At 51.5% G+C, this 14,579-nt stretch overlaps 1 protein-coding gene across 1 annotated transcript; it reads left to right on the top strand.

Moving 5' to 3' along the window:
- The first annotated feature begins 975 nt into the window (after positions 1–975).
- Positions 976–14,205, top strand: SSRP1 (structure specific recognition protein 1). The gene is made up of 17 exons (XM_069091662.1): positions 976–1,098; positions 1,634–1,772; positions 2,051–2,236; positions 6,047–6,152; positions 6,384–6,574; positions 6,679–6,909; positions 7,065–7,168; positions 7,253–7,381; positions 7,940–8,161; positions 8,749–8,821; positions 9,266–9,404; positions 9,525–9,570; positions 10,338–10,467; positions 10,817–10,987; positions 11,168–11,262; positions 12,284–12,467; positions 13,695–14,205. The coding sequence occupies exons 2-17, from the start codon at positions 1,719–1,721 to the stop codon at positions 13,767–13,769; spliced, it is 2,136 nt and encodes a 711-aa protein (XP_068947763.1). The 5' UTR covers positions 976–1,098; positions 1,634–1,718; the 3' UTR covers positions 13,770–14,205.
- The last annotated feature ends 374 nt before the right edge of the window (positions 14,206–14,579 follow it).

Below are 14,579 nucleotides of genomic sequence, written 5' to 3'. Positions count from 1 at the left end.
GGTTTCCTCATCTGTCAAATGAGCTGGGGAAGGAAACGGCAAACCGGTCCGATATCTTTGGGGGTCCCGGAGGGTCAGCCAAGGCTCAGCAGCGGCTGCTGGCTGTTTCCAGGACGCTCCTCCGGCACCCGCAGCCCCAGGTCCGGCGGGGGGCTCTCCCGCAGCCCCAGGTCCGGCAGGGGGGCTCTCCCGAAGCCCCTCTCGTCTTGCCCCAAGGCTCAGGGCAGAGGACCCCCCCCCCCCCCGGGGCTGCGGCCACGTCAGGCCGGCTCCCTGAGCGCCCTCACACAAGGCGGCCCTGGGCCTGCGCACACGGGGTCCGCGCGTGGAGAAGCCACAGCTGCAGGGGCCCCGGGCCCGGCGGAGCCCCAGTGAAATGGGGTGGAGAGAGAGCGCAGCGGGCAGCTGCGGCCTCCAGGCGTGACGGAGTGCGGGGGCTTCGCGCGCTGGTGGGGCCGAGCCTGTGCCCCGGGGGTCTTTTGGGGAGCTTGGAGCCCGGACCCCCGGGGACTCTTTATTGTACAGAGGGCGGGTGGCGCCCCACGCGTGCTGGCCTTGGGACGGGAGCGTGGGGGAGAGGGGGGCGGACGCCCCTCAGGCACAGGGCTGCGCAAGGCGGGCCGGGCCCTTGGGGCCCAGCCAAGCAGGGAGAGGCGTGCACAGGCGCAGCGGCCGCACGGAGCCGGCGCCGACACTGACACAAACACACACAAGCACTCACACACACGCACACGCGAGACCCCGCAGGCGCTCCAGAGCGCTCCCCTGCGGCGGCGACAGCGGCGCGCACGTGCGGGTCCAAGGACGATAACGTCCCTCTCTCCCCTCCCCCCTTCCCCTCCTCCGGCCCCGCCTCCCTCCCTCTCGCAGTCCTCCAGCATCTCTATGGTATCGCTGCAGGCCAGCTGGGACGTTCCAGGGTCCCCTCTAGCCCGCTCGTCCTCTCTATGGCAGCGTCGCTTCCGGTGGCGGGAGCCCGGGCTGCGCACGCGGGAAAAGATCCCGATTCCGGAGCTCCCCTCCCCCGCCCCCCCCTAGCCCGCCCGAGTACCCCCGTTTTCATGTCCATGCCCCCTGGAGTAGCCCGGGGTTGAAGAGGTGAGATGCGGGGCGCGGATCGGGGGGGACGAGCGGCAACAATCTTGCTTTGGTGGGAGGCCCCCCCCTCAGAGATGGGGGAGGGGAGAGAAGCGGGGGCGAAGAAGAGGCCCTGGGTAGAGGGGGGTGGGAGACGTGAGGAGGAGCTACTGGGGGAAGGGGCCTCGGGGGTCTGGGGGCCAGGGGTCACGTGGGGAAGGCAGGGGGAGCGTCCTGGGGAGTGTTGGGGGTCGCGGAGGGAGTCCTGGAGGGGGATGGGCCGGAGGGGGCCTGGCTCCCTGAGCCGGGTTAATTGCTGTGATGGGGGCGGGGCGCTGCGGGCCTGGGTGGGGGGTCCCAGCTCTGGGCGGTCGTTGGGGTGCTTTGTTTGGCCGCCGCTAGGCAGCGCCCCTTCCCGGAGCAGTCCGCCTAGAGCCCCTCGCCCCCTCTCTGGCCTCCCGGCTCGGATAGCTGACCCCGCTGGGAGAAGGGGCACCCCCGACGTGAGGACGTCCCCGCACATCGCGCTCCCCGCCGCCTCCCCCTTTGTTTCCAGGTCCCTGCAGGCTCGCGTCCGTGCCCCCCCCCCTCCGGACCCGCTTCTCCTCGGGCTTTCTCTGCGGCTCTGGGGCTTAGGCAGCATGGCTGAGACTCTGGAGTTCAACGACATCTACCAGGAGGTGAAAGGTTCCATGGTGAGAGGGGGCGGCTGGGGGGGGGGGGGCGGGGCCCCGGGCGCGGGGCGGGGGGGGGGGGGGGGCGGGGGCGCGGTGGGGGGGGGGGCCGGGGCCCCCGGGGCTCGGCTCTGGGATGGGGGGGCCGGGGCCCCCGGGGCTCGGCTCTGGGATGGGGGGGCCTGAGCCCCACCAGGACAGTGTTTACAGGGGAGCACAGAGCTGCAGGCTCCCCGGTTGCGCGCTGGGCCGGTGCCCGGAGCTCATCTCCTCCCAATGCTCGGCCTTGTCTCCTGCAGAATGACGGCCGCCTTCGGTTGAGCCGCCAAGGCATCATCTTCAAGAACAGTAAGACGGGCAAAGTGGACAACATCCAGGCCGGGGAGCTGACGGAGGGCATCTGGCGCCGCGTGGCCCTGGGCCACGGCCTCAAGCTGCTCACCAAGAACGGACACTTCTACAAGTATGACGGCTTCCGCGAGTCGGTGAGAGCCCCTTTACTGGCCCGGCCCAGAGGCCTGTGTCCTCCCGGAGATGACTGACCTGCGCCTCTTGTCATTCTTCATGTCATTCCGGGGGCTGTGGGACACTGCTTTGTGACCTCTTCGGGAGGCTTGGCCATCACCTTCTCTTTTCTGTTAGAGGCACGTGAATTTTAGTATTTCTCCCATTTTGTCCTTGCTGACTAACTCAGTCTGTTTTAAATTTTTTTTCCAGACTCTATTTTCTGTCCCTACCCCCGGAGGGGGGAGAATAAATGAAAACAAAACTTTTGTACCAAATATGCATAATCAAAACTGTGTCCAAAACATGTTAAACTCTTCACTCTGTGGCAGGAGGTCAGAAACATGCTTTACCTTCATTCCTCTGTCATTGGGGCTTTCAAAGTTGTTTGTTTTTACAGTGGTATTATTATTATGTAAATTGGTCTCTTGGTTCTGTTTCCTCTGCATCAAAAACCTTCCCAGGTTTCTCTCAAACTCTCCCCTTAGTCATTTCTTCTAGCACACCAGCATTTGTTACATTCATATACCGTTATTTGTTCAGTTGATGGGTGTATACCTTGGTTTCCAGTTCTTCACTGTTACCAAAAAAAAAAAAAAAAACAAACCCCAAAACAAGCTGTTATAGATAGATAGGTCCTTTTTCTCCTTCTTGCATCGCTGGAGTGTAGTTCTAGTAGTGGTAACACTAGATCAAAAGGGGAGTTTGATTTTTGGGAATGGTTCAGATTGCTTTCCAGATCAGCTGCACCAATTCATATGTCTATCTGCATGTAGCGGCAAGCAACCCAAGCGTCCCCAGGGTAGCTGCCAACACAGGTTCTTGGTTGGCTTTGATAAAGGAAAGCAACTCAAAATGGGTTAACAAGCTTACTTTAATCAGTCAGATATGTATCGTTCACCTAGTTCAGGGGGAAAAAGGTCAGCACCCTGAACTTGAAAGTATACAGACAGAATTATCAAGACAAAAACAGATCAAGTAGACAGATTTCCAAACTGTCCAACCATTACATCCATACCAAACAACATTGGGGGTCACCAGCTGGGGTGGGGGGCGGGGGGGCGCCTCTGGACAACGGCTTCCCAGAGTTTCGTCTGATCAAATCACAGAACACTTCTCAAAGTGAGCCCCAAAACAAAGCCTCACATCAGGGCTTATATAGCCTTCTCCTGGCTCAGAGAATATAACAACCTTTTGGACCCACTGGCCAATCAAAAAGTTTCTACCGAAAAACAAGCCTCCTACTCCAGGCTCCTGGTGCACTTTAGCCTAGGGGCAGGAAGATCTTTAAATTTACATTCCCATTACACTGCAGTACCTTAATGTACCTTGTTTTCTCACAGCCTCTCCCACATCTATCATTTTCCTTTTTTTGTCAACTGTTGATTTCATAGGTGTAAAGTGGAACCTTAGAGTTACTTTAATTCTCATTGGATCAGTTTTTGCTTTCAGTATACCTGTAAATAACTTGGATTTCTTTTCTGGAAAATTTCCTATTTCTATCCTTTGACCCTTTTTCATTTGCAGAATGGCACTCCCCTGCCTTTCTTTTTACATCTTACCGTGTTTCCCCGATAATAAGACCTATCCCGAAAATAAGCCCTTCCCTTACTGTGTAAGATTCCTCTAAAATAAGCCCTCCCCCGAAAATAAGCCCTATTGAGATTGCTACTACACGCTACATTATGGTACCCTCTGTATGCACCGTTCCCCCCCCCCCGCCCCGTGAAACGCACGCCGCACTCTGAGCTGCATCCAATCAGAGGCTGCAGCAGTGAGCGCATCATCCTATTCTTCCCCAGTGATTTGCTTATTGAATAAAGGTACATTTTTTTTGTTCACATTTACCTGTTTATTAAAATTACTGTCAATGTCAGTGTCTTATTATCGGGGAAACACGGTACTTCCTGGCATGTACGCTTTGGTTTGATGACAGTGGCTTCCTTGCTGTTCCTTCACACTCTCTCTGGGCATTTTCTTTCACTGTCTTCCATGTTTGGGATGCTCTACCTTCTCATCTCTGCATACTGCTTCTCCTGCATTCCTTTCTGTCCCAACTAAATTCCCATATGTTGAATTCAAAACACTTTAATTCCAATGTCTTCCCTGTTAATTATTTCCTATTTATCCTGTACGGAGCTTGTTTGTGTGTATTGGATTTATTGGATATTGGATTTGTTGTCTCCTTTGTTAGATTGTGAGCTTTTTGAGGGCAGGAACTATCTTCTGCTGTTTTTTAGATCCCCACTTCTCAGCACTGTGCCTGGCATGTAGTAGGCACTTCATAAATGTTGATTGATTTTTTTTTTTTAAGCAATCGGGGTTAAGTAACTTGCTCAAGGTTACACGGCCAGTTATTTCTGGGTGTGGTGCTGAGTATCTGAGCCCGGATTTGATCCAGGTCATCCCGACACTGGAGCCGGTGCTCTTGCTCGCTGAGCCACCTGGCCGCCCCTAAGCAATTGGGGTTAAGTAACTTGCTCAAGGTTACACGGCCAGGTGTTTCTGGGTGGGTGCTAAGTGTCTGAGCCCGGGATTCGATCTCCAGGTCTTCTCAACACTGGAGCCGGTGCTCTTAACTCGCTGTGCTACCTGGCCGCCCCGATTGATTGATTTTTATTATAAATTTGAATCAGTTCCTGGGTTTCTTGGAATTGAGACCCTTAGCAGTGAAGCTTGTTGCAATGATTTTTTTTACTTGGTTACTTATTTCCATTTTAATTATAGCTGCATTCATTTTGTGCAAAACTCCTAATTTTATATAATCAAAATTGCTCATTTTATCTTGTTTTTCCCTTTTGCAAAGCTCTTTGCAAATGTTATCTCATTCTCATAACAACAGTGTGAGGCAGATGCTGTTTTTATCTCCAGGTTGCAGGTGTGGAAACTGAGGCAGTAACTTGCCTAGAGTCATACAGCTAATAAGTGTCTGAGGCTGGGTTTGAACTTGGGTGTTCCTTATTCCAGGCCCACTACTCTGCTTGTTGTACTTACCTTCTTGTTACTTCTTTTATCCTTTCCTTGCACATGACCTCTTCCCCATCCTTTGATCTGAACTCTTCCCCAATCAATAGACCCAAAAGGTAATTTCTTCCTTATCCCTCTAATTTATTTGTGATGTTCTCCTTAGTGTCTACGTTATATGTCCATTTGTAGTATATTGTGATATGTGGTGTGAGAAGCTGATCCACTTGTTTCTGCTGTACTGCTTTTCGGTTTTGCCAATACTTCTTGTCCCATTGGGAATTCTTAGTCCATCATCTTGGTTCTTTGGGATTATCAAACACGAGGCTGCTATGTTTGTTTGCTTTCATATGTTGTGAACCTAATCTGCTCCACTGATTTTCTTCTCTGTTTTTTAACAGCACTAAATTTGTTTTGATGATTACTCTTTTGTAGTATAGTTTGCTATTTCATACTGCTAGATCCTCTGCTTTCCACTTTTTTTTTCATTATTTTCCTTGAAGTTCTTGACTTTTTATTCTTGCAGATTAACTTCATTTTTTTTTTTCTAATCCTGTAAAGTAATCCTTTAGTAGTTTAATTGGTATGGCCCAGAATAAATTAATTTAGGTAGCAGTCTTTTTTGTTATGTTGGTTCTGCCTAGCTGACTCCATCCCTTTGTACAGTTCTCCAGGGGCAAGTTCTTTTTTAGTTTATAGTGGAGTATACTTTTTCCATTATAGGTTGCCTTTGAGGTATGAAAATAAACTAACTTGATTACTTTCTGAGCAGGGCATATCAGGGATGGCCTAAGCTAGGCTCATTGGATCTTTTTTCTCCCCTACAGGAGTTTGAGAAACTATCAGATTTCTTCAAATCACACTATCGTTTGGAGTTGGTAGAGAAGGACCTGTGTGTGAAGGGCTGGAATTGGGGCACAGTAAAGTTCGGTGGTAAGTCCAGACAGAGATTTGGAATTGTGGGGAATGACTGGAAATTCCTCAAGTTATATGATCTGTATCAAATAGGTTTCAGAGTTTCTGTCTGTGATTGGCTTTAACTCCTGACTCTTCTGCCACTTTCAGTCAGTTGGCCAACAGTTCTTGCCCCGAGGAACTGAGCACTTGGGGGAGACGAGAAAATCAGACCTTAGCAGAACTTACACTCCAGTTGTTGCTCCGTAGGGCAGCTCCTGTCTTTCGACATTGGCGAGCAGCCGGTCTTTGAGATCCCTCTCAGTAACGTATCCCAGTGCACCACAGGCAAGAATGAAGTCACCCTGGAATTCCACCAGAACGATGACGCGGAGGTGTCCCTGATGGAGGTGCGCTTCTACGTGCCACCCACTCAGGAAGATGGCGTCGATCCCGTTGAGGTGAGAGTTGGGGCAAAAAGAGATGGAGCAGGCTGAGGACTGGCAGCTGGCAGTAGGGGAGGGGGTGGGGGCTGGCAGCTGATTGCAGGCTCTCCCTTTCCCAGGCTTTTGCCCAGAACGTGCTGTCTAAGGCAGATGTGATCCAGGCCACTGGAGACGCCATCTGCATCTTCCGGGAGCTGCAGTGCTTGACGCCCCGAGGTCGTTATGACATTCGCATCTATCCCACTTTCCTGCACCTCCATGGCAAGACCTTTGATTACAAAATCCCATATACCACCGTGTTACGACTTTTTCTGCTACCTCACAAGGACCAGCGCCAGATGTTCTTTGTGGTGAGTCCTGGGATCTGGAGGAGAGGATTCTTCTCAGTTTGGGACTGGAGCTGGAGCTGGGCGGGTCTGTGCCCTCCTGGGCTTGCTGGGATCAATCAGACAGTGTTTGTGGAGTCTTTACTTTGGCCTTCTCCCTTCTCCTTTATCCCTCTCAGATCAGCCTAGACCCGCCCATCAAGCAGGGCCAGACCCGGTATCATTTCCTGATCCTTCTCTTCTCCAAGGATGAGGACATTTCACTGACCCTCAACATGAATGAGTAAGCTAGGGAGCCATGTCAGAACTGCTTGCAGACTGAAGGTGATGAGGAGACGTCTGATTTCGTTGTGTTCTGTGGTTGTAGGGATGAGGTGGAGAAGCGTTTTGAGGGTCGTCTTACCAAGAACATGTCTGGGTCCCTCTATGAGATGGTCAGCCGTGTCATGAAAGCTTTAGTGAACCGCAAGATCACAGTGCCTGGCAACTTCCAGGGGTGAGATGCAGAGATGGTGGGAGGGAGGCAGGCTAGGCAGGAGGCCTAGGCTTGGGACCTGGCATTGACACTGTGACCCTGGCCAGGTTACCCTGCCTTACTGAGCATCTGTTTTCTTATCTGTAAGACTGCGGCACTTCCTAAGATGGTGTAACAGAAGAATGTCGTAAATATAGAAATGGGAATGCTAATGTTGGTGCCACTTGTTGCCACCTGATCCTGTGTATGTGGTCGTCTTTTTCCTCCATGGTCCTGTGGATGGTTCCATGGAATCACTTGTCAGTTACCCCCTGTGTTAACCGTGACTACCATGTGGCCTGTGCCAGCCATTGAGGGAAATAAAGAGAGGCAAGAACAACCCATATCCTTGTCTTCAAGGAGCTTACGCTCTGATGGGGGAGTAAAGTGAAAATAACTGGGGACACCGTCGTGTTAGCCACAGTTGCCAGTTAGTGTTCTCTTTCCTTGTCAGCACAGGTGCCCCGTTTGTAGGTCTTGCCCTTTCCTGAATCTGGGTAATATCTTTCACTGCCTTGACCCTTCTTTCTCCCATGCCAGGCACTCCGGGGCCCAGTGCATCACCTGTTCCTACAAGGCCAGCTCAGGCCTGCTGTACCCCCTGGAGCGGGGCTTCATCTATGTGCACAAGCCACCCGTACACATCCGATTTGATGAAATCTCTTTTGTCAATTTTGCTCGTGGCACTACCACTACACGCTCCTTCGACTTTGAGATTGAGACAAAGCAGGGTACACAGTATACCTTCAGCAGTATTGAGAGGTGAGCACCCCTTTCGTTTCCTTTCCTGTATGCTCCGATGGATGCCCATCCCTCAACCCCATCCTTGTGTAACTTCTGAACCTTGATGAGTCTGTGCTCTTGTTGGTATGTGTAGTCTCTCCACAGGCACAAAATACTTCCCATCCATACTTTTTCATCCTCAGATTCTTGTCCTCTTTAATTCCATAAACAGCTTGATAGATGTCTTCCTTTTAAAAAATTTTTTTATGAATACTTAATGCAATACTCAGGTTATCTAGCTCTTACTCTCCAAGGGCCCACCTCATTTCCAGTTGTGTATTTTCCTGATGATGTCACTGAATCTGACTTTGTGCATTTCTGGTGTTATTGTGGGATGTTACAGCCTCTCTCCTCTGCTCTTTGGGTAATCCATGATTTTCATTGACCTGACAAAGTCTAGAGAATATCTGTGACAAGAAGATGTGTTTTTGGGGAAGGGAACAGCTTGGGACTGGCAGTGTCCCCTGTGGGGTTACATTGGATGATTTCTTAAATTTTGGATTTCTGTGGCCTTCTTCCCTTGGCTCTCCAGCCAGCCCTAGTACCATTTTCATTTCTCCTTGCAGGGAGGAGTATGGAAAGCTGTTTGATTTTGTGAATGCCAAGAAACTCAACATCAAAAATAGAGGATTGAAAGAGGTACTCATATGGTTGGGCAGCTTGGGGCCATCCACTCTCCTGACATCTCTTGTTCTGGGGTAGGGGTGAGGGTCAGTCTGGCAACTTTTTCACTTTCTCTTCTTTCCTTACCCTTATAGAAAAAAGAGGTGCGTGCGACCCCTCTTCCCCTTCCTCCTGGTGCAGGTTTCCTCAGCATGGCTATGGCTTAGCCTCCCTAACCAAGCATGAGCCCTCCACAGGGCTACCAGAGTCTTAGTCTTTTCTAACTCAGGATAGGAAGTGCCTGGGCCCTAGGCCCTGCATGTTAGTTGTGTGTGGAGATTTTGATACTAGGTTTTCCTGGGAGCTGTTCATTTGATCTTACTCACGAGCATGCTGGGAAGTCTCTTGAGTGTGCTAGTGAGCATAAGGGTTTTGGGGAGGTGATGAACTGGTGCTTACTCTTCCTTCTCCTTTTTACAGGGCATTAATCCAAGCTATGATGAGTATGCTGACTCAGATGAAGACCAGCATGATGCCTACCTTGAGCGGATGAAGGAAGAGGGCAAGATCCGAGAGGAGAATGCCAATGACAGCAGTGATGACTCAGGAGATGAGACCGGTGAGCATGGACCTTGGGTTGACACGAGGGGGCCTTAGACAGGCAACTCTGCCTTGCTGCACCTTGGAGAGGGCAGGACAGGGCCACCAGGCACTAATCTACCCTTTTACTTTGTTGCAGATGAGTCATTCAACCCTGGAGATGAGGAGGATGACGTTGCTGAGGAGTGAGTTTGGGCATTGCCAGAGATGGGCAAGGCAGTGGCCATTGTCTCTGGGCGCAGCAGATCCTCCATGTTCTGTGTCCTAGCTTCTAGCAAGTGACCGGTAGCATGAAGGGACCTTGTGTGTTTAGAGTTTGGGTGTGAAGTAATGATCCTGAAAAAAGGGACCAGTCATAAGGCTGTATGGCAATGGAGAGAGGCCTGGATTCGGGGGGAACTGAGTTCAAATTCTGACTTTCTTGTGTAATACCTCCATACATTTGGGAAATCGTGACTCCTCTGTGGTCCTCAGCTTCTGTATCTTTAAAATGAGGAGGCTGAAGTAATAACTAGTTATGGTCTCTTCTTCACTAAAGCCTATGTCTCCATAGGGCTGAGTGGAGATTGGAGGTTGGGTTAGGACATGACCATAAAGAGAATAGGGTCCCATTGCAGTTACCACCCCCACTGCCCATCCCTCCCATATCACTTAATCTGGAAAAGAATATAAGAATTTAAAGCCAGAAGAAACTTCGTCTAGTCTAGCTTTCTCTCTTTACTGCCAAGTAACTGAGGCCTAGGGGATGGGTTAGGGCACTTTCCCTGGGTCACATGGATAGAAAGGAGCAGATCCTGTGCACACAGAGAGGGAGCTGAAGAATTGAAGTCTTTGCGCCCCACTGCTTTTTCTGGCTGCTCAAATGTCCTGGCAGGGTCAGGGATAGGGAGTGGAACTTCCTCTTGGGCTCTCTACCTCCTCCTTTCCTTTCTAAGTACTCTCTTCCCACCAGGTTTGACAGCAATGCCTCTGCCAGCTCCTCCAGTAATGAGGGAGACAGTGACAGGGATGAAAAGAAGAAGAAACTGGCTAAGAAAGCTAAGATCGTCAAGGAACGAAAATCCCGGAAGAAACCTGTGGAGGTGAGGACTGTAATCCCACATCAGATGGGTTCCAGCCAAGGAAGGCAATGAGAGAGCACTGATGATCCCTTCAGGCTCGCCATAGAAGCTCCTTCCTGTAGTCAAGAAGGAGGGCAGGTGGCAGGTTGTCTTCCTTCGGCTTCTTCTAAGAGTTAGGATTAGCTTGTGGGAGAATGCAGTTAGGTCAAGCCCTTTTTGTACCCAGGGGAGCTAAACTTCTGTTGGAAAAAAATCCATGGTCTCTCCTTTTAGGAATCTCGCTGTGGCACACCTTGGAGTCCAAGGGAGGTGGTACCACTTGGGGGTTCAGGGTAAATGCACACACTTGGGTTTTCCCCTACTCCTCTAGGGTAAGAAGGGCAAAGATCCCAATGCCCCGAAAAGGCCCATGTCTGCCTACATGTTGTGGCTTAATGCTAGTCGGGAAAAGATCAAGTCAGACCACCCGGGCATCAGCATCACTGATCTCTCTAAGAAAGCAGGAGAGATCTGGAAGGGGATGAGCAAAGAGAAGAAAGAGGTAAGGAGTGGTAGCAGGGTGGGGATGGGTAGGAATTCATTTCATGGGTGGGTTGTGAGAAAGCTGTATTGGCCAGATTGTGGGCGGTTAAAGACATCACCAGGGAGAGGAAGGAGATTTCATCTTGTGGATAGGGACCAGCTGTCTATTGTTTATGTGTATTTTTTGGTGGGATGCTAGGAATGGGACCGAAAGGCTGAGGAGGCCAAGAGGGAATATGAGAAGGCCATGAAGGAATACAGTGAAGGGGGCCGAGCTGAGTCTTCTTACAGGAAGTAAGTATTGACTCTGGGCACTGGAAAGAGTGTCCCCAGTTGAGGGTAAACACAATAGTGAGACCGATGTGGCCTGCCAGGAAGAGGGAGGAGGGTGGAGAGGCAGCAATCACTTGATTTAAGTAAGGTGAAAGACAGCAAATTAGATCTGACCCTGAGCACAGAACCAGGAGAAATGAGTGGAGGTTTCAGAGAGGCAGTTTGATTCCAAGAAAGGAAAAACTTCCAAATGGTTATGTCTGGAGGGGAATCTCTTGGGGGTCAGTGGCTTTTCCCCTTGAGGGAAGGTTTCAAAAGTTGGGTGCCATTCTTGACATAGCCTTAATGCAGGGGAGGATCTTTGTTGAGCTTTGGGCTTCACATTTCAACAAATACAAATCCAGCACATAACTCCCTAGGTGTCTATGTGTAGCGCACCTCAAGGTGCTGGGGGTCCAAAGATTAAAACAAGGACATACCTCTTGTTCTCAGGGTACTTAGATTATGCTGGGAGAGGGTGACAGGAAATAGGCCACAGGCACACGTAAATATAAGATAGGGAGTGTTTGGACAAAGGATGGATCTAGAGTCAGTCAAGGAAAATTGTAGGGCTAGATTGAAATGTTACCCCTTCCTCCATCTTTTTTTTTGACTTGCCCAAGGTCACACAGCTAGTTTTTGTGTTAAGTGACTGAGGCTGGATTTGAACTCAGGTCCTCCTAACTCCAGGGCTGGTGCTCTATTCACTGTGCCACCTAACTTCCCTCCTTCCTCCATCATCTTAACCCTGAAGAACCCTGGATGGGAACTGGGATGGATTGGGGAGAAAAGTCTGCAGGGGCATATGGCAAGCAATGTTGCTGTTTGCTGAGGAGAAACTCTTGTGTGGAACACTCAGGTGTCAGGAATCAGAAGATAGGGCTGGGGTTAGGAAAAGGTCTTGTGCTCCTGGGTCCTGGCAGACTTTGAAAGGGGTGAGGGAGTGAATGCCTAGGACTTGGCACAAGGGGGGGCTTTCAGCCTTAAGCCATGTTGTCTACAGGGACAAATCAAAGAAGAAGAAGAAAGGAAAGGTGAAGGTGGAGAAAAAATCCACACCTTCCAAAGGCTCGTCCAAGTCTTCATCCAAACAACTGAGTGAGAGCTTCAAGAGCAGAGAATTTGTGTCCAGTGATGAGAGTTCTTCAGGCGAGAACAAGGGCAAAAAGAAGAGGAGGAGGAGTGAGGTAGGACAGACGGGCAAGGTGGGGGGACGGGGTGGGGCTTTCCTCACTGAGGAAGGCTTTGGCCAGCCTTGACTCTCTGGGCCCCGTCTAGATCTTAGCGCTAGGTTACAAAGAGAGGCTCTTATCCTGAAAGCTGAAGTTCCAGTGGGAGAAATGGCTGAGAAATAAGTACCTAGGCGAGTACAAGGTACCTACAGAGCAGATGAAAGGTGACCCGAGGAGGGAAGGTAGAAGCAGCCCTGGAGGGATCAGGATTCCAGGCCTGGCTGCAGCCTAGGCCCAGAGGCAGTGAGGGCAGCTTCGCTGGAGCGTAGAAGATTGGAAATGCCAGAAAGGGCCAGGTCACGGAGGGCTTTGGTGTGATCCTGGAGCTCATTGAGCTGGGAACAGTCAGATAGTCACCTTGGCAGCTATGGGGAGAGACTTGGGGCAGGATGCGTTGAGATGACAGGAAGGCTTCGAGCCCGGGTGTCAGGGTGGTGGTGCCCTTGTCTGCAGTGGGGAAGTTCAGAAGCTTTGGAGCAGAGGAGGGCTGGGGTGAGGGAAGGGGAAGGGAAGAGGAGTTCTATTTTAGGCTGTTGAGTTTGAGTTTCTCGAAGTGTGTTTGATGCCCTTGGTGATGGGATTAACATAGGAAAGAGATGAGGGCTGGATAGACAGTCATTAAATATTTATCATGTATTTACTTTGTGCCAGGCACTGTGCTAAGAATACAAATATGAAGAAAAAAGACGTTTCCCTGCCCTCAGGGAGCTTGTGTTTTAATGGGAAAAAAACACATTAAAGGTTGAAATGGGGAGGAGGGCAGGCATGGTGGAAAAGCCCCAGAAGTCCCAGGGTTGTGCAGCCAGGTTTGACCGAACTCTCTCCTTAAGTGGAAATGCTGGAGTTAGTGGCCCCACCTGCCAGTCAGTGGGGGCAGAGGGTAGTGAGGAGGGAAGCATGCCAGCTGATGGGATCGTGCAGGTTCCAGGATTTGACTTTCTCCATGTGTGGCCAAGGTGGAGTAGAGGAAGTTATGGGAATTGAGAGGACTGAGGATTACAGTATTTGAGGGAGCATCAGTATCAGTTCAAGCCCCCTCATGTGATGACAAGACAGGGGTGAGAGGGAAAGACTGAAGGTGTGGGCTTGGGTAGGGGAGCCGGCAGGGCTGAATTTGAACAAGGGGGGCTTTGGGCGACTGGCTTTGTGAACCTTGCCTCCATGGTCCCCTGTGTCCCCCAGGATTCTGAAGAGGAGGAAGAACTGGCCAGCACACCTCCCAGCTCAGAAGAGTCCGGCTCTGGCTCCGATGAGTAGAGCAGCAGCAGCGTCTTCTCTGCTGTCCCCGTCACTCTCCCCACTCCATGGCTACAGTTTCCATCCACCCCCTGTTACCAGCAGCCCCTAAACTGAGAAGTCCCTGGACTCGGCTGGCAGTGCGGCCCTCCTCCGCTGGTGGACTGGAGCGACTGGGCGGGGAGGGATCACCCTGGGTGCTGCGTCACCAGGGATGGCACATTTGGACTTGGGAAGGTGAAGATTGGAGCACAGGTTACCTGGGACCTAAAAGCTTCAGCGGGATCTCCTCTCCACGGTACTGCCAGCTGGTCCCTTCTCTGTCCCTTGGCAACTCATGGGAAGCTTCGGCAGGGTCAGCCTTGAAGCCCCTTGCTGGGGCCCGTTTCTTTTTTTATTTTGTATTTCTGGTCAGTGGGAGTCACAAAAAAAGATTTAATAAAGCGAAGTGACTTTAGCAGCCGTGTTCACGTGAGGCGCCGCCACCCTGCTGGCCCCCTGCGGCCCTGATGGGGTGGGCCGGGTACACCATGGCCGGGAAGCCAGGCTTCAGGTACAGCCCTTTCCTTCCCGCCCGACTGATTGTTTTCACCCCCTGAGGTTTGGGAAGTGGCCGCTGATGTGATTAGGAAAGATCCCGGGCCAGCTCGGAGCCGGAGTGGTCTCTAGGCTGGGGATAATTACTCGGATGGAGTGGGCTCGGGTAACCCAAGCCTGAAGAGGTGGACAAGCGGTGCGGGGTGGGGGGCCGCTGCTGCGGGCCTGGTGACCTCGGCTGCGGCTCACGCCTGGCCGGCCCCAAGGCCCCAGCTTGCACCCGGCCACGGGCTC

Source organism: Petaurus breviceps, unplaced genomic scaffold, assembly GCF_028583685.1.
Source record: "Petaurus breviceps papuanus isolate PSGF00001 unplaced genomic scaffold, PetGlider_PUasm1.0 188, whole genome shotgun sequence".
Classification (NCBI taxonomy): domain Eukaryota; kingdom Metazoa; phylum Chordata; class Mammalia; order Diprotodontia; family Petauridae; genus Petaurus; species Petaurus breviceps.
Note: the sequence above shows the minus strand (reverse complement) of the source record. Positions and strands in the feature narration are given on the sequence as shown.

Bases quoted from the DNA above. Each gene is read 5' to 3' on its own strand.
- SSRP1 (XM_069091662.1), top strand. From the start codon at position 1,719: ATGGCTGAGACTCTGGAGTTCAACGACATCTACCAGGAGGTGAAAGGT. The intron at 6,153-6,383 runs GTAAGTCCAGAC...GTTGCTCCGTAG, and splicing joins GGGCACAGTAAAGTTCGGTG to GGCAGCTCCTGTCTTTCGAC. The intron at 6,910-7,064 runs GTGAGTCCTGGG...TATCCCTCTCAG, and splicing joins AGCGCCAGATGTTCTTTGTG to ATCAGCCTAGACCCGCCCAT.